Here is a 19,192-nt window from a genome sequence, read left to right as displayed (position 1 = left end):
TACGAAGGTAAATAAAAAGAATAAAATAGAGAATGATGTTCTCACTGGAAAGTGATTTTTATTTATATCAAATATTGAAAGAGAATTACTCCCTTAAACAGATTCCTGTACAGGTGGTTCATAGCCTTCTGGTCTGTCAACCTTTGAGCCACTTTCACCCACTTCTTCACTTTTGCTACCAGCACCATCACCATGGAGTTCTAGGAGTTTGCTCAATTCGAAACGTGGCTTCTTTAATACTTTAACCTGTAGTGTAATAAGTTTCTCATTTATATTTAAATCTATTCAAAATATTAAGCTTACAAAAACTGCTTATATACCTTGCGGATATAGACATCGTGTAGTGGATAAATTCCTTGTGAAGCTTTTTCAATATCCTTGGCAGTAGCATCTGGTAAGAGCTTACTAACCACACCCTTTAAATCGCTCTTTGTAACGTCATTTGTAATGGTGTCTACCATCTTCTGTCTAATTTTCTTGACCTAAACATAAAAATACACGTACACATAAGTAACCTTATGCATGAGTAATAACTTCATAATCTATATATATTAAATAAAAATGTTGCAATATCAATATCACTACTCTCTAATCCAAAAGTAATGTGGTAAGTGAGTGCATATTATTGTATGCAACTTTGTAAAACACAAAAGTGTGTATACCACTTTCATGCACTTTAAGTTGCAAATATTAGATAAAACATAATAAGTTTATTTTGTATAAATACTAACTTGTGCATGTTGAGCATAACACGTTTTCCTGGTGCTCAGTTGATCTTTGTTAGTGAAACCAATACAGAAAACTCTGAGAAGATACCCATCAGTGGTTTTTACATCAACATTAGCTTCTATCAAGGTTTGCCATTTCTTAACCATGGACCTCAATTTATCTGTAGTTAAGTCCATACCATGGAAATTGGTTAACACATTACGATGCTGAACATCTTCAGCAATCAACCTAAATTTACGGAAAGATCTTTCGGCGTCTCCGTCATTTTGCAAATCGGCCAGGGAGACTTCAAATACTCTATATTTCAAACCTTCAGAGGCAATCTCTGTAAAACAATAAACATAATATTAATAAACAAAACATTATAAACTGTACAATATATTTTAAATAAATTTGTAGCAGTAACTAATTTTAATACTATTATTGGAATAATATTATGGTAAGTGTCTGCTTTTCTTTATGCAACATAAAACGCCATATAAAGTATTAATAAAACTTCTATGGAGCTGGAGTTGCAAAATTTTTGTTAACACAAAATATCTTACTTGTTCCTTGTGTTCTGTTGACCAACGTTTTGCCAACATGACGATTGGTAAACATAGATGGTGCCTTAACATCGTACCAATCTTTACGGGTGAAGGGATCAACACTGTGAGAAAAGAAGAGTTAGGTTAGGATGGTTGAATTTTTAGGTTAGATATAACAATTCCTTATAATTTAATAATGTTTTGGTACTTGAAAACTTTAACTCAAAATTTAATTTGTTGAATTCATTGAAAGCATCAAATTCAATAAATTTCTACTGATATAATATTATTTAAAAAGAAGTCAATAAAATGAGTAATAAACATTAGAAGTTAAATTTTCAATTATACAATTAAAAATTATATTTAGATAAAATATACAACCTTTTAAGATTATCTTTTATATAAACGAATAAATATTAACAAAATCGTAATATTAAACATGAAATATACGCATACATTTGACTGTTACGTGTAGAGAATCTATTTCAATATCAAGCATCTTTAGCGACATCAGACAGAAAATTACATTTTTTACATAAGAGATATTTAAAATACATCGAGGAAATATTATAATTTACTTACATCTTCTTTTTAACGCCCTTTTTACCTCCTTTCGAGAGCCCCTTGTTTTTACCGACCGCCATGATTAACGTTACACGCGAAAAGAACCACGTTTATATTATAACGGAAACTGGTAGAGCGATCTATAAGTTATCAGCGTATACACGAACGCTGATTGGTTGAACCAATTCGCTTCTATTTTGAATACAATTTTTTAAATAATATTTTACTTGTGATCATATAAAATCATTTAAAAATTAAATTCCTAATTATATATATTTATTATAAATAAATCCTTAATATTAATAAATGGGTATTAAAAATAAATATAAATAAGAATTTTCCAATACTGTTACTTAAACATCAACTTTAATATATTATTATACTAAACTTGGATATACAAAGGTATATGTACGTAGCAACAATAAAATCGAATAAAAAATATATTTTGCTCTAAAGAAAATAATCCTGTATTTACAAGCTTAAATTATAATAAAGTTTATTTATATGTTGTAAGTTTAATATGGATTAATTTAAAAATAAATTGCTATTTCTATAATCTAGATTTATTTTAAGAAATCTTATTTTAAACTGTTAATTAAATACATTAAATACAATTAAATATATTGACTATTGGAGATTATAAATGCATAATTGCACTTTGTGCATATAGGTACGAAGTTTTCTGCTAAAGTTTGAGTTTTACTTAAGATATCGAATGTCGACAGCTGTTGGCCTTTGGCTAATTTCAGTACAATTCGAATTTTCGCATGTAAGACGGTGGGATTTATTTTTTTTTTTTTCATCGAACGCAAATGCAATGTTCAGCGTTCGTCTTTTTTCGCGATAAATTTCCTCGGTAAATGAGACGATTTTTAGCGGAATATATGTACACGCAGTGGTCATTACGGAGACTTGTATCAAGTAGTTGGCCTATAAAATCGTTCTGATAATCATGAATCTCCACACGCTGTTTCAGGATTTCAATCCAAGGTAAAAATTATTGCACGGGAATTCTTTTTTTAAATTTTTTAAAATTTAAATGCTATTTCCAAATTAATAATAAATTCGCGTAATAGAGTGGTATTTTATATTTACTGGAACATACAATATAGTTTAAAACATCGAGCGTTATTTCATGCGTTTAAAGATTTATATTGTTTAATTTCTGATTCGATATTCTTCGCAAAACTATATGATTTCATTTGTGAACTTACGTAACTTTTGATAATTTGCATCAAGGGTCTATTAATATTTTTAATTTTAGTCTAAGATACACATTTTATCTGGGTCAGATGGTTATTTTAAACAAATAACTGCTACTTCATTTAGCACATTTTATCATTGTTGACCTTTGTCGGAAATTATCGAAAGTAATACAGTTTCAATATTTTATCTATTTATGATATATATTTTGTAATCATTGGAAATTATTATTTAAAATAATAAATATAATTGATAATAAATTTTATAAAACTTTGTAACATATTCTTTATGCAATTTTAAAAATGTTTATGAAAGTATATGCAACAAAATATACTAATCATTTCTAATTTATATTTTAGTAAATTTTTGGTACACTGCTGTTTGATGATATTCACAATCTTATTTGCACTTCGTTTGGATGGTTTCATAGAATGGAGTTATTGGACTGTATTTACTCCAATATGGTTCTGGAAAAGCATGGTAATTTTGGGTGCTACTGTTGGAAGTTATGTTTGGTGGAAGCATCCACATGCAAGATTGGAAGGAGATGCTTATATACATTATAAAGCAATGTTGATTACATTGGCATTACATTTGATTCTGTTAATGTTTGAATTGCTAGTATGTGATAAATTAGAATCTGAAAGACACCTTTGGATGCTTGTATTTATACCACTTATCTTCATCTCTGCTGTATCAATAGTTGTAAGTAATTTTTAATTGTATACCTGGAAGGTATGGATTGATTCTACAGAAAATGTTCTTATATTTTTAGGTTTGTATATGGGCTGCAAAGCACGATCGATTATTTGATTTTGAATTATTTTGTGCAGTAAATATTCTGCAATTTATTTTCTTAGCATTAAAACTGGATGGTATAATTACATGGAGCTGGGAAGTAGTGTTTGCTCCCCTTTGGGCACTGTTATCATTATCTTTAGTTGCAGTACTATATGCAATAGTGTTTGCTGCTGTTTTATTAAGAACTCCACAGATTAATGCCAGACAAAGGCGGACATCTTTGTACTCAGCATTGGCATATACATCTCTTGTGGTTCCAGTCCTAGTGTTCCAAGTAAGAATTATGATAATTTTCTTTTAATTAATTTTCTTTTTAGCGAATTTCATTAATACTATGATTTTATTCGTTCTAGGTACTATTAGCAAATAAATTAGATGGAGATATTTCACTGAATTATACAACAGTAGTAATGCCACTTTTAATATCTCATGTAACACTTATTTTTATGTCATTTGAGGCAAAAGGAGGAAACATATGTAAGACAACAATATCTAATATAGATTTCATATAAAATTAGATATCTTGAAATGATAAAATTATTACTATTAACACTTTAAGGACCGAATTCGTGTCTTTACTTCTCCAATGGTTGGGGACCGGAGACGCGAATTCACGTCTTACGTATTTCATATGATATTCTATAAAAATGTTAACTACTGTTAAATAAAACAGTAAAGAAGCAATGGGTGCTGTAAACAAAATGTTATGAATGTGTTTTTACATTACATGCTTGAATAATATAAATAATACAATCCCCAGAGTGTTAAGAAAAAATTGTTACTTATTCTAGGGTGGTTTGGTGTTAGGAAAGATTTTTGTCATTTTTTATTGGGATTATGTCCATTGCTCCAAGAATATGGTAATATTTCTTATCAACCACGAAGTGAGCAGGACCAACCACCATCAGACCAACCAATGGTGTCGGAAAAGAATGAAAAATACGTTAAAAAAGTCGACCTAATGAAACCCGTCGTACCTATAATTTCTATCGATATGCCGGATTGATTATATTGTTTAGGTACGCATAAATATACATAGATATAGACAATTAATGTCAATTTAAAAGAAATATTTTATGTTACAGGGTCTATTCGGATATATGAAATATTTTTATCCATATGATTGGTTCATACCAGATGCGATATCTTACCAAGTGATGGATAGGTGCGTAAATAATAACAGAATTATAAAAAAAAAGTGGGAGATTGTTATTTTCGGTACGATATGAAAGTCTTGTTATTGTTAAACATACTGTGCGCTAAGGCAATCATAATTATATTACCCATTTTATTCATGGGGTTTAAGCCTTACATGATCATTGTAAAGATTTGGTAGAAAAGATCTTGAAAGGTTTTTTAATACGATCTACTTGAAGATAGAGTTCAATATTGGATACATCTACATGAAATGCCCCTAGAGCAAATTTAGCAGTCGCAGTGCTCAAAATCATTGTCTCTTAAAGCTGCATCAATTTTATGTCTATCCAAACACTTAAATTATGCGTAGAATAAGCAACCAACCCGTCCATTTGTTTGATTGCTCCTTTATAATGATATAGGATAATTGCCGACCTATTTTATTAAGCCTGTTATTCGTAAACTTTACGTAACGGTAGCATTATTATTACTTTGCCAAAAGTAGTAGGTATAAAATAATGGTGAATATGCCTAAGCTGGTGCTAAAAAAAATTAAAAATATCTTAGATATGTTTTATATGCAACTGTGAACTGTGTTTAAAATTGAAACTAAACCTCAGTGTATCGTGATCTGTACAGGGCTAAGCTTAATTTGTAATATATTATATTTTAAATAGATTTTCCTGCAGAGTGTCGTAAATGTACATTTGAAGCTTGTTACCAAGGAAAATCTTTCATGTAAATAATACTCCAAGTTTTAGGATTTGTTAGCTCTGTACAGGTCATGTCCAGGAAGTTTATTATGTATATAGCTAAGTTTTGATTAATGCGTAACTGTCTGACTTTTTGTTAACATAAAGTTTGTCAACATTGAATTGTTTGTAAAAAAAATTTGTATGTATACATACGTATATATAAAGATAACATAAATAGTAAAAAGTAAAAACGAGTAAAGCTGTGAACGATATGATTAATTACGATTTTACATTTTCTTTTAAAGATTACCGTTTTTATCTTACATTATTTAATATTCAAAATTTGTATTGTAAATAAGACATGGCTGTATTATTCGTCTAGTAAATTTAAAGAGATTGTCACAATTAATGAACAAAAATTGTTGACTACACGAAAAAATAATAAAATTAATTACATTTTATTTTTATTCTCTTGGAAATGTTTTATTATATTTACGAGCCCTTTTTCGAATAATTTTCATTTTAATAACAAATTTTAAACATACATCTGTAACGAGTCTGTTTATAATATATAGAGCAAAAAACAAAAGTCATACATTTACATTAGAATAATTTTTCTACATGTTCTTAAAAGTTTCGCAATATTTCTCATAAAAATATTTATATTAATACTATCAGAGAGGTAACCATTTTAATATGTAATATAAGCGTGTTCAAAGGGCTCTGTTACTTTAAATGTTAAACTAATTTTGACTATGATTACCACTTATCAGGTGCTTAACGGATGCTAATGAGTAATAAATACGTTTTATAATCGACGATGTTACAAATATATAGCATGTTGGTGGTACATATTGAATAATTTAAATTCTATCACCTTCCTTTTTAAATTGCTATTTATTTAATTGAAAACTGAAAATATTATAATGTACATAAAAGTATAATATTTGTTCGACACGATCTACGTGTTATGTATTATAATATAAGAATTATTACGATATAAAAAGCGATGCAGATTCTTACTTACAATTAAAATATAATTTATCATAAACTTAGCTGAAATTTGCAAATTGTTCGAAACGTTAAGATTTTAATCGGCCTTAGTGAGACGAGAGATTGGATATATCGGCTGGAATACAAGACTGAGCGCCTCGCATCTTTAAAGTAGCATAAGTAAAATGTAAAAAAAAAAAGAAGATGAAACAAAATAATTGAAAAACAAGTAAATATTAAGGATATTAATTGTTAACGTTATTAGATATCGTAACTACCTGATCGTATACCCAATCAAAATTTTGAGATATCGTATACCCAATGATTTATTATGTTATAATGTAGAAATAATGTACATACTCTGTTGTATTACAATAACATTATAGACTATATTAATTATTATGTATTATACACATCTATCATGCGTGACGATTGCTAAATATGTAGTGGTATTATTTTATTTTATATACACTACACGCAAGAGATACCATTATAATCTAATAAAGTTTATATTTTTGGTATTAACAGACACGAGCAATTTTTACAATACGAGATTTTTTTCGGTATTGTTTTTTGTATGTATGAATCGCATGTGATCAATCGGTAACGTGTTGGGTCGTTCATGTGTCAAAAAGTGTGGACATCTTTTTATCTCAATCATTAACATTGTGGTCTTCGGAAAGGCATTTTTGTGAACATCAATCCTAAGATTATTGGAAACCTATAATATGCATATAATATCTATGCTACAAATTATGATTTTTTACATTGTTTTTTTTTTTAATGCAAGGAATGGACGACGATTATGGATACATATCCATAATGTCCCGTTTATCGTCTACTCACATTTTTGGTACATGCGCAAACTATTGTCGGCCACTAAGTGTATTTGCATCGTAATAAATTGCATCGGTCATTAAGTCTCAACATAATGGTATATATTCAGGTACCCAAGTACGACCAAGGAGCAATGAGACATTCTTTGATACTTTTGCGACGTCAAGTTCGGAATCCTCTATCAATGACGTTTCCCAAACGTACAGTATCCGCAAACGTTTTGCACAGAGCGTAACAAATTCCAACAATCCTGAGCAACTAAACATGTTAAGGAAAACAGATCATCGTCGTTTAATTATTTTAATTTAATTAGGATTGACTAAAAAGAAACTACAGTATGATAATACAGAAGTAAATAATACAAGATTTAAAAATATAATGTAATAGCTGGAAATATTGGAAAATTGAAAAAATGTTTCGCAATATAAAATTTGTTATTTCTATTCGTTACGTATAAGCATTTGCTTACTGTATAGACAAATTTAATTAATGTGTTACGTACGTGATTTCACAATCACCCAAACCCACGGCGCTTAGGCGTGGACATCTTTGAGCGACAGAGAGTAATACGTGATCGAGTAAACCGGGTCCATAAGCTGCAATTACTAGCTCAATCAGCCGGGGACACTGATAGCCAATACGTAACACAGTTGCTTCCGACGGCGCTTCCCCAAAGTATAGGTGCGTTATAGGAACGTACGGTGCAAATAATGGACTCTGATCGTCTTCGCTCGTCATATAGGACAATCTAATTTAGAGTGAATTTCACATTTTACATAATATAAATATACCGCAATGCACCTGATAGAATTTAGATATTCCTTTTATACAAAAATATTTTATATCGTGAAATAATGTATCCCATATTAATCTGAAGGATTAAGATAAGAACGAACGTTTACGGTACAAGTAAATATATAACGTGTACTCACAGTATAAGATTTATGTTGGGCAAATGACTGGAAAAGGTAAACCAAGCTTTATCGCTGACTCGCGGAAGTGGTTTTGTCTCTGGATGCACTTCCAATCGCAGGGTTTCCAATTGCACCTGTTTTTCAGAACTCAAAGCTAATAGTAACTCGTCGCTAAGTAATGAATAGGACAATGACAACTCTTGCAGGTATCGACAATAATTGACCAACGCCTTAATCCCTGCAAAAATTTCTTGATATCATATTGTTTTTATCATACTTCTTATAATCGTTAACGTTATTATTAACACCGAATGAGCTGAATATTTTCAAGATGAAATTTAGCAAGCATTGGATTATTTCTTGTGGAATGAAAGTGAGTTAAACCTTCGGGTAACAATCGAGGAAATCCCTTAATTCGTAGAAGTTGCAAAGTTTTCGAAGAGTCCTCATCGCTTCCGGAACGATCCTTCTTTTGTTCGATCGAGTCTTTGTTTGATATTTTTATGATGGATTTGAACTTATCATTGTCGATGTCTAAGAAATCAGGCTTTGCAGTGCTCATTAGTGCCAGCATCTATCAGCAAACATTCCAACAGAAAAACTAATTAATTAACTTAAAAAATTTAATAATGTCTCTTTAAACTACAAATAAGAGTTTCTTTTAGAATAGAGAAATCTAGTCAGGACTTGTGGTAAAGATTTAAAATTGTACTTCTTCACCGCTGAATTGACTTAGTATTCTTAATCAATCAAATGACACAATGATCAGCGCACTTCGTTTCTACTCATTTCACCATTTAATTTCATATATGTTTATCAAAAATGATCAATCTAATCAAACTACACCATCGAAACATATGTAAATCAATCCATCGTTAGTCCTTCCCAAAGACTTACAATCTATAACACATGATTAAATGGGTGCAATATATATTTACAAAAATAATACACTTTTATTTCATAGATGGTTCCATCTTTATCAAGAGGAATCCACCAGTGAACATTATATCATTCCAGTTGCGACATTTGTATGACAATAACGTACAGGGTTGAGCCCACTATTAAGTAAAAGTGTATCACATTCTTATATGTACCATCATCTATGATATTATAAATCTTTTTATAAAAAGAATTAATTTTCACAGAGGCATAATGTTCACAATCTTATATTACAGACTACATTTACTTCCATCCCATTAGTTCTTCCCAAGATCTTACTTTCGCCGGTATAACAATCCTTAATTGTTCCTTAAAAAAGAATATACTCCAAAGGAAGTCTCCAAAAAATTCCACAACTTGAACACTTTCCTTATACCACCGATACAATTGATATAATTAATCTTATACCAGCCACAGAAACCATAAACCGCCGAAAATGTTCAATGGGTATCCGATTAGCGTGCAGACAGCCTCGATAGGCTCCACGCTACTATGACTCTTCAGGAACTCGTGGAACGGACGAAGTTGTTACGCCGAGGAATGCAATACCTTCGACTCATAGTTGAAGAGAGCTAGTTCGTACGGCCTCCGCCGCAGGAAGCGGCGAGAAAAAGCGAAAGGACGATTGGAAAGGCTGTTACAATCGTTGTGCAAGAGAAAACACTGATCGAATTGGGACCACGGAGAGGCTTGTGACTAGGACATGCACGTGCTAGGTATGCGCCGTTGCACTAGGTCCCGCAGCTAACTTTATAAGGAGTCTGTGTATACTTTGAGCCGTATACCCAGGTAAAAGGATCGTTACATAGCTGTAGAAAGCGGTCATGGACTAAGTAAAATGTTTTAAATGTTCCTTAACCTCTAGCTATATTGCTATTCACGTGCTAGCGTTTGCGGATCACGTGCATTGCCCGTATCAAGAGGACTCCAGTTTGATAAATGATACTGCTAGTCAAGTTAATTAACTCTTCGTTACTCTTTTTCTTTTTTCAAAGTAGCACGACGTAGCGTATGTTTATATTAGAATTTATGACAGGACAGCAAGAAATTTTCAGCAAGTGCTAAGTATACGCATATCAAACTCTAAATCTTCAGTGTTCTGAAGAGTACTAATCCTTTCTCTGAGAATTCAAAATCTTCAGTTTTCTAAAGTATTCTAATTCTTTCTTTGACAATCCTAAATCTTGGGTCCACGAGGATCTTTTATCGTTGCAGCAGAATTCTCTCTAGAAATAAATAGAAATAACGATTTACTTGGTAATAATATCATATTTCAGTGAATTTGTGGAGAATTCTTTGTTTTTTTACACGTAAAAAAATGACGCGGAATTCGATAGATTCTGTGACATTTGACAGTCAAGAAGAAAAGAAAGGAGCAAAGAATTTACATTATCAAAAATAAAATATATAAAAAAGATCATAACTGGATCGGAGAAACAATGAAAATAAATGAGACGAATATTAATCAAACGAAATAAATATTACATAATCATTGCGTTGATGCGCATTTGTGCTCAAATATTAAATATTTTGCGGGCTCAATAAAACGTTTGTAATCCGTAAAAGGAGGTCATGGACTTGCAGAGACTGTTGCCGGTTCCCAGTAGACCATGCACGTGTTTTCCTTTGCGACTCACGTGTATCACGAAGAGAAAGGAAACTGATATAAATGACTAACTAATTAAACATCGTTCGATACCTACTCGATTGCCTTTACTTATCAAATACTTGTTTAAACACTTCGTTCTTTATTCCTGTTAAAAAGATTATATTTTTTTCGATAGTATCTAGTAAGAAAATAAGCAATTTTTTCTATATTTTTTACAATTTATACATTTTATTTGATATACTGGATTTATATATTATATTATATTTTTAAAAACATTTAAAATATAGGTACGTACAAATCTTAGGAAATGCGGAATAAATTTAGCTAACCCTTTACAAACTCATTTATAAAATTGCTAGTCGGAAGAACATGGCTAGAACGGCAAATATAAGTAACAGCGGTGAAAGTCAAGCTTCGTTAAACGTTAAATTCGTCATATTTTATCCGTTACGCGATGCGCGAAGTTCTAAACAGACATTAAATAACGAGTGCTACTGCACGAATCTACTAAACAGTTTACCGTTTCATCCAACGTAATTGTAACGTTGTACCATTTAGAAAGTGTTATTCCAAAGCATTCGATCAATGTATCTAATATCGATAATATCTAATATCGATAATAAATTGTCCATCTACAAAAAAGAGGCTCAAACCTAAGCTTAAATTTACAATTTTTCATATTATGCATACACCAACCAATCATTCAGTGTTCTAGAAAATTCGAATTATACAGATCAAAATGCAAGCAAATATTTACATATAAAAAGATATAAAGAACATTACCTATTATCCCGGTTGTGACTGAATTTTACGTTCCTTAAGAACAGTGATTTGCGAGTGAACGCGAATCGCGGGACACAAGCTGACAGATGGAACGAAAGCTCTTTGCGGAGGAGAGTCGTGTTCTTTGGAAGCGAAACCCATTTACTTTTGCAGTGGCTCGCCGCCAGCATTCGATTCGGTTGCCCGTCAGTTAAACTGTTACCTGAAACAGCACGCGTATTGTTAACACACTGTCGTCATACACCTGAACAATGAACTCATTTCTCCAAGTAATGCTTCATTACACCAAGCACTGCTTCGCTAACTGGCCACGGATCTAGTTTATCTGGCCAACTATATCGGAAAATATATTTTTCTATGAAATCACAACTATCATTTCTTCTCTCCGTTGAGTACGAATGAAATACAAATACCTGTCACTGATATAGAAACATTTTATGAATATGAATATTATACATGTTATATAAAAACGTTTCGAAATTTCATTAACATTCTAATGAAACAGTCATTTATTATAAAAATACGTTCAGTAAAAAACGAATATATAGCATGAATTGTGATGTTAAATATATGTAGTTAGCGTAAAAGATGGTCTCATTAAATATTGTAGCTTAGTAATATAATCAATAATTAACTGTTCAAATATTCTGGACATCTTTGTGAAGTGTATGTATGGAATAAATATCTAGTAACTTTTATATACATTTTCAGACTGATCTTAAATTTTCAGAATCTGAAAACCTATATAATAGCTACAAGATATTTAGTACAAATATATACATCACATCATAATCATAATTTATAATTCAGAGATCACAAAGGCATTTAAATATTCAATTATTCAGTACATTAAGCACAAATGGCTGTCCATATCGTATATTGATTTTTTTCTTTAATCTTAATTATATCGTAACTTCAAATTGATTTCAAATTTAATGAAGAAGAAGAATGAGGAAATTTCAAAATGTTTCATATAACACGCATAATATATTCCTACAAGATATCTGTACTAAGTACTCAAAAATTTTCGCGTGCCCTCGTATACATATGTAAGTAGTAAGTACATATAACACTAGAGATTCACTTCATAAGATCAGTTTCAAGAACTCTGGTGGGAAAAGGTAGCCAGTCAACGAATCAAGATCTGGTCCAGTTTACGCGGCACTGCTACGATCGTTAATAACGCTTCGCCGTTTCCAATCAAAAAACTATTTCTATGTATTACAACTTTCCTTGTCACGGAACGTTACGCAGCGAATCCTGCAACCTGACCGTCGAATTTCAACATCATGTTACTACGCATATCCCCCTTTAGAATCGTCCGAATTGCTTGCCCAATAATTGATCACACCTACTAATACGCAGATATTCGTGTTTTGTGGTACGTCGAAGCGAAACGACACGCAATGTTCTTCAAATACCAATTTGCCAAGTATGTATGTATTTTTGTTTTTCTCGTTGAGGAATCTCCAGTTCTACGCGGTAACTCTATAACGGACTTCTCGAGACCGATAGAATTTTTTGTTTTAGCAGATATTTTTCGTTAAACGCACGTCCCTACAAACCGGTCTCGAGTTAATACTGTGCTCAGTTGCTCACTGCGCCTACGGTGTTCTGCTTGACGCACGCGACACTGCTAAAGGCAGCTGAAATAGATACACGTGTTTCACAGCTCACGTGTACCCTGCGTATTGATACCTGTATGTGCATAGGCATTCGCCCATGGCTATCCTATGTATACATGTATCGTTCACCCGATATGCGTCATCATCGCTGCGTGTCGTTCTTTCTGCATCTCTATTTTGGGAAAATGCCGGACCTGATTATTGTTTTTAGGAGTTCAAAGTTAGGAATTAATGAATAACAAATTATTTGAAAAATATAGGAATGATGTCTTTCGAGTTTAATCGAATGGAGAAGTATACTTTCGCTTTGTATGGAATTTTGTGTTGGCCTCTGATGTTGCGTTAACGCAGCGTTTCATTCGCGATCTGTTTTCGATCCAAATTTTAACATTACCCCTCTGAAAGGGAAATAATATTTCTCCAATACTATTTCTTCTACGTAGATTCTAAAATCGTATGAAATGTAAAGTTCAAGTGCTTACGATATAATTATGATAGACCTGCTTAATTTGATAGTTTAATGTTCTTGAAAGTTGATAAGTTAGCGTGTGACAAATTAGTTGAAAAGAAATTAGGTCGCAATTTAGTAAATGGATCTTATATTGCAATAAATACATATCATTAAAATATAAGTAGTGTTTAAATATATTTTTGATGATTTGACATGATGATTGAACATGATTTTACTACGTGATGTGTATTCCACGCTTTTTATGAACAGAGTATAAAAAATGAGAGTATGCATAAAGAGACACAGACGCGAAGAAGGAGTAAGCAAAACAGCAAAGTTAATAAATTTTAATAGTTCTTTTTTAACAATTTTTCAGAAATTTTCTTTTACATTTAAAGTATTTTTAAACTACTATTCTTTTATTGAAAAGAAGACTTTAGCCATTATCTTATCTGATATAAGAAATCTTAAATATTATAGAAGTAATTGTTTACCTTTATAGTTTATTACACAAAACATGAATAAGCGTATCTCTTCTTTTTTATTGGATCTTATCTTACGAAGATGTGGAAAAAAACAACAAAATGGCTTTTACTGAATTTGATAAATAAAAATATTAAGGGAATTTTATAAGAAGATCAAAGAATTACTAATTTCATTATTAATAATTACTTTATCTAAAATTGCGATCGACACAATGCATGTAATGTATTTATTCGTGACGTTTAATTAATATCACGCGTCATATAATTTATTTGTTATGATGACGTCTTATAGATGAGTTGTTAATTTACTTAGAAAACCTAATAGCGTTTCAAACGACCAGTAAAAGCGGAAAGATACAGTCACTATCGAACATTTTTTTGAAAACAAGAATACGTAGAAAAGATAAAGATAAAAGAAGAGAGTTAGAACGTGTAACTTAGACCAAATGAGAATGACTAATGAATGATTACGATGCTCAGGAACGTAATATTTATGGGTACATTCTTTAATTTAATTAATTTTCATTTCTCTCACAAATATTTTTGCCACTCTACACACAATTGAATCTTAAAAATTAATCAAACGAGTAATTTCATTTAAATTACTTCACCGCCATAATGCATATTGAAATGAGATATTTAATAAATTGTTGAATTATATATATTTTTCTTTTACATTATTTTTAAATAATGTAAAGTGATATATTGATAGTAATTAAATATATTTTAAATATTTCTTACTGAAATTAAATTTAATTATTTAGAATAAAAGAAGAATGTGTGTAAGTTCTATCGATGCTAATTTACCGTAGTGATCCAGAAAATCATAAGGCAGATACAATTTCTAGTAGTTAGATTGCAGTATGATGGCGCTAGTAGGTAAAACCAAGCGAAATATGAAACGTTCAATTATTTTCTGATTCACGCGATGCATTTGTGTCATCGTGTCTAACCTGTGTGAAAAGGATTCATAGCAATAGTGGAAGGAAAATAAAACAATCTCTTGACAGGTGCCACCACGAAAAGAAAAATGGCAAAATGTTTAGGTTGTGGATACTTTCTAATATTTCTTATCGTAAATTTAGGTAAGATAAAAAAGATACGTAAAATTTTATTTCTACAATATAATTGAATAAAAGATTATATATAAGATCTTTTTTCAATGAGTAACTTAATAAAGTGCAAAATTATAAACCTTCTATTTTGAAATAAAGTTAAACATAGGGAAAATGTTATGTATCAATTGGAAAATTTTTATCAATTAAAAACAGCTATTTCTTTGTTCATTGCATAAATAAAACAAAAAAGACAGCAAAATTCTGCGATAAGAATTAATAGATATGTAACTGTCTGTTTTAGTGGGTGCAGAAAGAATAAAAGATATGATTTATATGAATTTTGAAGGAGTTGCTGCCTGTTTCCGTAGACACAATGGAACACATCAATTTGGATGTTCTTGTAAGGTTATCATATATTAAATTGCATTATTTCATTGTGTAACTTTCTTTTAAATAATTTTAACCTTATTTGAACTAAATTAATTATTGATAATAGAGGTAAATTACATAAGATATTGTATTTTTTGTTATAGCAAGTAGGTCAGGAAGTGTTGGTGTTATTCACTTAGTGGAAGATGAAAATGATATCAGATGGCTTGAACACAATGCTAATGTTGGAGATTATACTGTAATTCTTACATTTTCTATGTTTACCAGAGACATATTACTTCGTTTAAGAAATACACATAATATAAATGGAGTTTTATTAACTAAAAATACCAGTCAACCACATCCTGAATATTATTCTCCTGAAGATACTTGTCCCAATCGATATTCAGGCTATAAAAAGTGCCAGGATTTGGGGTGGAATCCTTATGGATCCTCATTGCTCATGGAAGATTGGCCTTTTCCCATGTTTTATACAGAGGTTGTTTTTAAAATCTTATATAATTAATTTATTTTTAAAATTCATATATTTTATTGTTTAATTAATTATATCAATCTTTAATTTCAGAATCAAACACTGATAGAAGCTGTAAAATCTTGTTTTTTAAAACATAATGCTCCTGATATGGAAAATCAACAGTACAGACCACTGTGTGCACTAGAAATGAAGTCATTCATGTTTGCTGCAATTAACTCTGAATCTTGCATTAAACGTAGTGATTTTAAATTGAACTTCAATCCTACACAATTTTGTGATCCTTTAGGAGATAGGAATATATATTGGCCGTTAGCTCCCATAAATAGAGATAAAAACTCCATAATATTGGTGACAGCTAGATTAGATGCATCTTCTTTGTTTGATGGAATATCACCTGGAGCAGGCAATGTGGTCACAGGATTAGTAACATTACTTGCTACAGCTTATTATTTAAATATATTAGCTAAGGATGCTGTAGTGAAAAGTAAGTATAACAGTATACTATGTATAATATAAGCTATACATATAAAAATATTTTTAATTGCTCTTTATGTCCTTTTTTTCAGACACTAATGTGGTTTTCTCTTTATTAAATGGAGAAGCTTTTGACTATATAGGATCTAGTAGATTCATTTATGATTTAAAAGAAGGTAATTTCAATGCATTAGGTGGAGTAAATTTAAAGTTTGATGACATTAAAACTGTGATCGAATTTGGCCAACTGACTAAAGGAAAATTATTTCTTCATTCTAATAATGCGCAAAATGATGAAATGATAAAAAAGATACAAGTAGCGTTAAATGCTACGGTTTTGGAAGACAGCGTTCCGCCTACGTCTATACAGAGTTTCTTAAAAGAAAAGCCAGATTTGACTGCTGTTGTTATAAGTGACCACGGTCGACAATTTAAAAACAAATATTACAATGGGATTTTGGATGACGCAGAAAGTCTTAGCTTCAATAGGTACTATATTTTAATGTTATATTTTTTTACATAAAGATTCTATTTTAAGGTTTGATTATATAAAGTATGTTCCTTTTTAGGAGCGACATAAATGGGCTTGCAACTGCTCTAGCAAAGATAGCAGTTCATGTCGCTGAAATCCTTTACAAAGACGTAGTGAGTACCGGGTCTCTCGACGATTATGATTCTTTCCAATCTGTTGAACACCATATTTTGGAAATGTTGAAATGTTATTTAGAAAGTGCTAAATGCCCTTTGTTTCATGCTGCTTCGTCTCCAAACGCTAAATTAATTAATCAAGTTTTATCGCTATACGTTGGTGTACATAGGGTACCAAATATTGCCACAACACTAACTGGTCAACTTCTTGCATATCTGACTAGAGAGGAAGTTGCAAATATGACAGAAACAACATGTTATGAAAACCACCTTATTTGGATGGCTGGTGATAATAATTCAGGTTTATGTATAAATTCCAGTGTAAATTATAGCACAGCTATGAGTCCAGCATTTATTATTGATGGTAAGTTTGTTGACTAGTGAAAGCAGATATTTCAAAACAAAGTATTACAAAGTTTTTATGCTCTGAATAGGGTATGACATGAAATCCGGAGTGTATTCAACATGGACAGAATCTATATGGCAAACATTAAGTGTAAGAATGTTCCTGAAACCTTCAGCAGCTACCGAACAACTCACTATGATTTTAGGAAGTTCAGTAGCTGGTATATCATTTGTACTCGTATGGTTCATTAATTCCCGAGCGGATATATTATTTAATTCAAGGTAATTTAATGATCTTGAAATATGAAAATCCAAAATACTGATTTAGTTGCTTACTATGTTAAATATTAAAGAAATTTGTTTTAGAAGAGCAATAAACTGCTAGGGATACGCTGCGGACCACATATCAATGGCCAGGTTGGATTACTATCAAGAAGACGAGGATGTTCCAGTAACTAGCCTTTGAATGTATGTGTGGTACGCTCTCGGACAATTTTTATACCTCAATGTTGAAATATATTATGATGCCACCGATGTTTAATTCCGATATCATCGTGATGTTTCGACGGCTATTTAATCAAACTTTTGCACCTGTTGTTAGTATAATGAGAACGGATGTGCATCCGCTTAATTTGTCACGTCCCTTTCTCTGATATTACCGATGATTATACATCTACAACACATTCGACCATAAACATTTTTATAAATGTGCGTCATGTGTATGAAATGAAACGATGCAATTTTTTTTTAATTCTGTAACAAAATTAATAAGAGAGTATTACTCCTGTATCTCGAGATAATCGGGGTACACTAGCACTAGAAAGTTTATTGAATTTTTGGTCTCATTAGGATTTTTTTTGTACGCAATGATGAAACGTATATATATATATGTATATACATATGTATATACATATATATATACACACGTATTTTATTTATACGCATAATTACATATAACATTTACAGCTAGTATGATCAATATAATACTTTGAACGATTATTATTTAATTTCATGCCCATTTTTCATGAACATTTAGTATTGTAAATGTCATGCATGTATTTGACTCATATTATAGTGAATCGTTGATTATTTGCAGTACATTTATCGAGATTTTATAGGTAATAATTTTTGTAATTAATTTTATATTTCTCTGTTTATTTATTATAGTTATCCTATATCGGTAATGAATCGATGTTAGTGCAGGATATTTAATTTGTTTAACACAATTATTGCTCACGATACCTAAAACTAGACGATTGTACGAAATATCGAAATGCGATAATAATGTAATATACATAATGTAATCAAATTTCTTTGCCAATTGTTACGATAAGAACTTTAAGAATTTATTTAATAGAGAAATTTTCAATTGCAATAAATATTTTTTCTGATTAAAAGGCAATTTAAGGTTGTATATTCACTATCTCATGTTTTTAACGTGTCTTTTGCATATTTGCAATATTTATTTTTTAATTAATAGTTTTCCCTAATTTATAAAATCTAGATTATT

The 19,192-nt window shown here is 30.8% G+C and overlaps 4 protein-coding genes across 14 annotated transcripts; 2 read left to right on the top strand and 2 right to left on the bottom strand.

Annotated features, from left to right (window-relative positions):
- Positions 1-38: 38 nt before the first annotated feature.
- Positions 39-1,984, bottom strand: RpS3A (ribosomal protein S3A). Its single transcript, XM_033334766.2, has 5 exons — positions 1,839-1,984; positions 1,275-1,378; positions 732-1,054; positions 321-482; positions 39-246 (listed from the first exon to the last, which is right to left on the bottom strand). Exons 1-5 carry the CDS (start codon positions 1,898-1,900, stop codon positions 94-96), a joined length of 804 nt encoding a protein of 267 aa, XP_033190657.1. The 5' UTR covers positions 1,901-1,984; the 3' UTR covers positions 39-93.
- Positions 1,985-2,555: 571 nt separating this feature from the next.
- LOC117157114 (transmembrane protein 185A) lies at positions 2,556-6,506 on the top strand. The gene is made up of 6 exons (XM_033334858.2): positions 2,556-2,810; positions 3,383-3,728; positions 3,799-4,098; positions 4,178-4,301; positions 4,616-4,843; positions 4,910-6,506. The coding sequence occupies exons 1-5, from the start codon at positions 2,773-2,775 to the stop codon at positions 4,828-4,830; spliced, it is 1,023 nt and encodes a 340-aa protein (XP_033190749.1). The 5' UTR covers positions 2,556-2,772; the 3' UTR covers positions 4,831-4,843; positions 4,910-6,506.
- Positions 6,507-6,538: 32 nt separating this feature from the next.
- Positions 6,539-13,440, bottom strand: LOC117157115 (F-box/LRR-repeat protein 3). 8 transcript variants are annotated; one of them, XM_076622375.1, is made up of 7 exons: positions 13,331-13,440; positions 11,732-11,933; positions 8,785-8,974; positions 8,419-8,638; positions 7,989-8,234; positions 7,496-7,744; positions 6,539-7,370 (listed from the first exon to the last, which is right to left on the bottom strand). In XM_076622375.1, exons 3-6 carry the CDS (start codon positions 8,972-8,974, stop codon positions 7,573-7,575), a joined length of 828 nt encoding a protein of 275 aa, XP_076478490.1. In that variant the 5' UTR covers positions 11,732-11,933; positions 13,331-13,440; the 3' UTR covers positions 6,539-7,370; positions 7,496-7,572. The 8 variants fall into 8 exon arrangements, with proteins under 8 accessions (XP_076478490.1, XP_033190752.1, XP_033190751.1 ...); XM_033334861.2 differs by lacking the exon at positions 13,331-13,440 and adding an exon at positions 13,083-13,324; XM_033334860.2 differs by lacking the exon at positions 13,331-13,440 and adding an exon at positions 13,087-13,324.
- Positions 13,441-15,119: 1,679 nt separating this feature from the next.
- On the top strand, positions 15,120-18,229 carry Nct (Nicastrin). 4 transcript variants are annotated; one of them, XM_033334849.2, is made up of 8 exons: positions 15,120-15,377; positions 15,652-15,750; positions 15,884-16,218; positions 16,306-16,699; positions 16,782-17,178; positions 17,259-17,701; positions 17,772-17,964; positions 18,052-18,229. In XM_033334849.2, exons 1-8 carry the CDS (start codon positions 15,323-15,325, stop codon positions 18,065-18,067), a joined length of 1,932 nt encoding a protein of 643 aa, XP_033190740.1. In that variant the 5' UTR covers positions 15,120-15,322; the 3' UTR covers positions 18,068-18,229. The 4 variants fall into 4 exon arrangements, with proteins under 4 accessions (XP_033190740.1, XP_033190739.1, XP_033190741.1 ...); XM_033334848.2 differs by having other exon boundaries at positions 15,123-15,377; positions 18,049-18,229; XM_033334850.2 differs by having other exon boundaries at positions 15,123-15,377; positions 18,036-18,229.
- The last annotated feature ends 963 nt before the right edge of the window (positions 18,230-19,192 follow it).

The sequence above is a fragment of the Bombus vancouverensis genome, chromosome 10 (assembly GCF_051014615.1).
Source record: "Bombus vancouverensis nearcticus chromosome 10, iyBomVanc1_principal, whole genome shotgun sequence".
Classification (NCBI taxonomy): domain Eukaryota; kingdom Metazoa; phylum Arthropoda; class Insecta; order Hymenoptera; family Apidae; genus Bombus; species Bombus vancouverensis.
The sequence above is the reverse complement of the archived record's forward strand: the minus strand, read 5'-3'. Positions and strand labels throughout refer to the sequence as shown.

What these genes read in the sequence shown, in the direction of transcription:
- RpS3A (XM_033334766.2), bottom strand. Translation starts at nt 1,900, where the DNA reads ATGGCGGTCGGTAAAAACAAGGGGCTCTCGAAAGGAGGTAAAAAGGGC. An exon ending in AAGGGCGTTAAAAAGAAGAT is followed by an intron (nt 1,379 to 1,838) that starts GTAAGTAAATTA and finishes CTTTTCTCACAG; the next exon opens with TGTTGATCCCTTCACCCGTA. An exon ending in CAACAGAACACAAGGAACAA is followed by an intron (nt 1,055 to 1,274) that starts GTAAGATATTTT and finishes ATTGTTTTACAG; the next exon opens with AGATTGCCTCTGAAGGTTTG.
- LOC117157114 (XM_033334858.2), top strand. Translation starts at nt 2,773, where the DNA reads ATGAATCTCCACACGCTGTTTCAGGATTTCAATCCAAG. An exon ending in TCTCTGCTGTATCAATAGTT is followed by an intron (nt 3,729 to 3,798) that starts GTAAGTAATTTT and finishes TTATATTTTTAG; the next exon opens with GTTTGTATATGGGCTGCAAA. An exon ending in TTCCAGTCCTAGTGTTCCAA is followed by an intron (nt 4,099 to 4,177) that starts GTAAGAATTATG and finishes TATTCGTTCTAG; the next exon opens with GTACTATTAGCAAATAAATT.
- LOC117157115 (XM_076622375.1), bottom strand. Translation starts at nt 8,974, where the DNA reads ATGCTGGCACTAATGAGCACTGCAAAGCCTGATTTCTTAGACATCGAC. An exon ending in TCCTCGATTGTTACCCGAAG is followed by an intron (nt 8,639 to 8,784) that starts GTTTAACTCACT and finishes AAATTTTTGCAG; the next exon opens with GGATTAAGGCGTTGGTCAAT. An exon ending in TTGGGTGATTGTGAAATCAC is followed by an intron (nt 7,745 to 7,988) that starts GTACGTAACACA and finishes TAACATGTTTAG; the next exon opens with TTGCTCAGGATTGTTGGAAT.
- Nct (XM_033334848.2), top strand. Translation starts at nt 15,323, where the DNA reads ATGGCAAAATGTTTAGGTTGTGGATACTTTCTAATATTTCTTATCGTA. An exon ending in TTCCCATGTTTTATACAGAG is followed by an intron (nt 16,219 to 16,305) that starts GTTGTTTTTAAA and finishes CTTTAATTTCAG; the next exon opens with AATCAAACACTGATAGAAGC. An exon ending in TCCAGCATTTATTATTGATG is followed by an intron (nt 17,702 to 17,771) that starts GTAAGTTTGTTG and finishes TGCTCTGAATAG; the next exon opens with GGTATGACATGAAATCCGGA.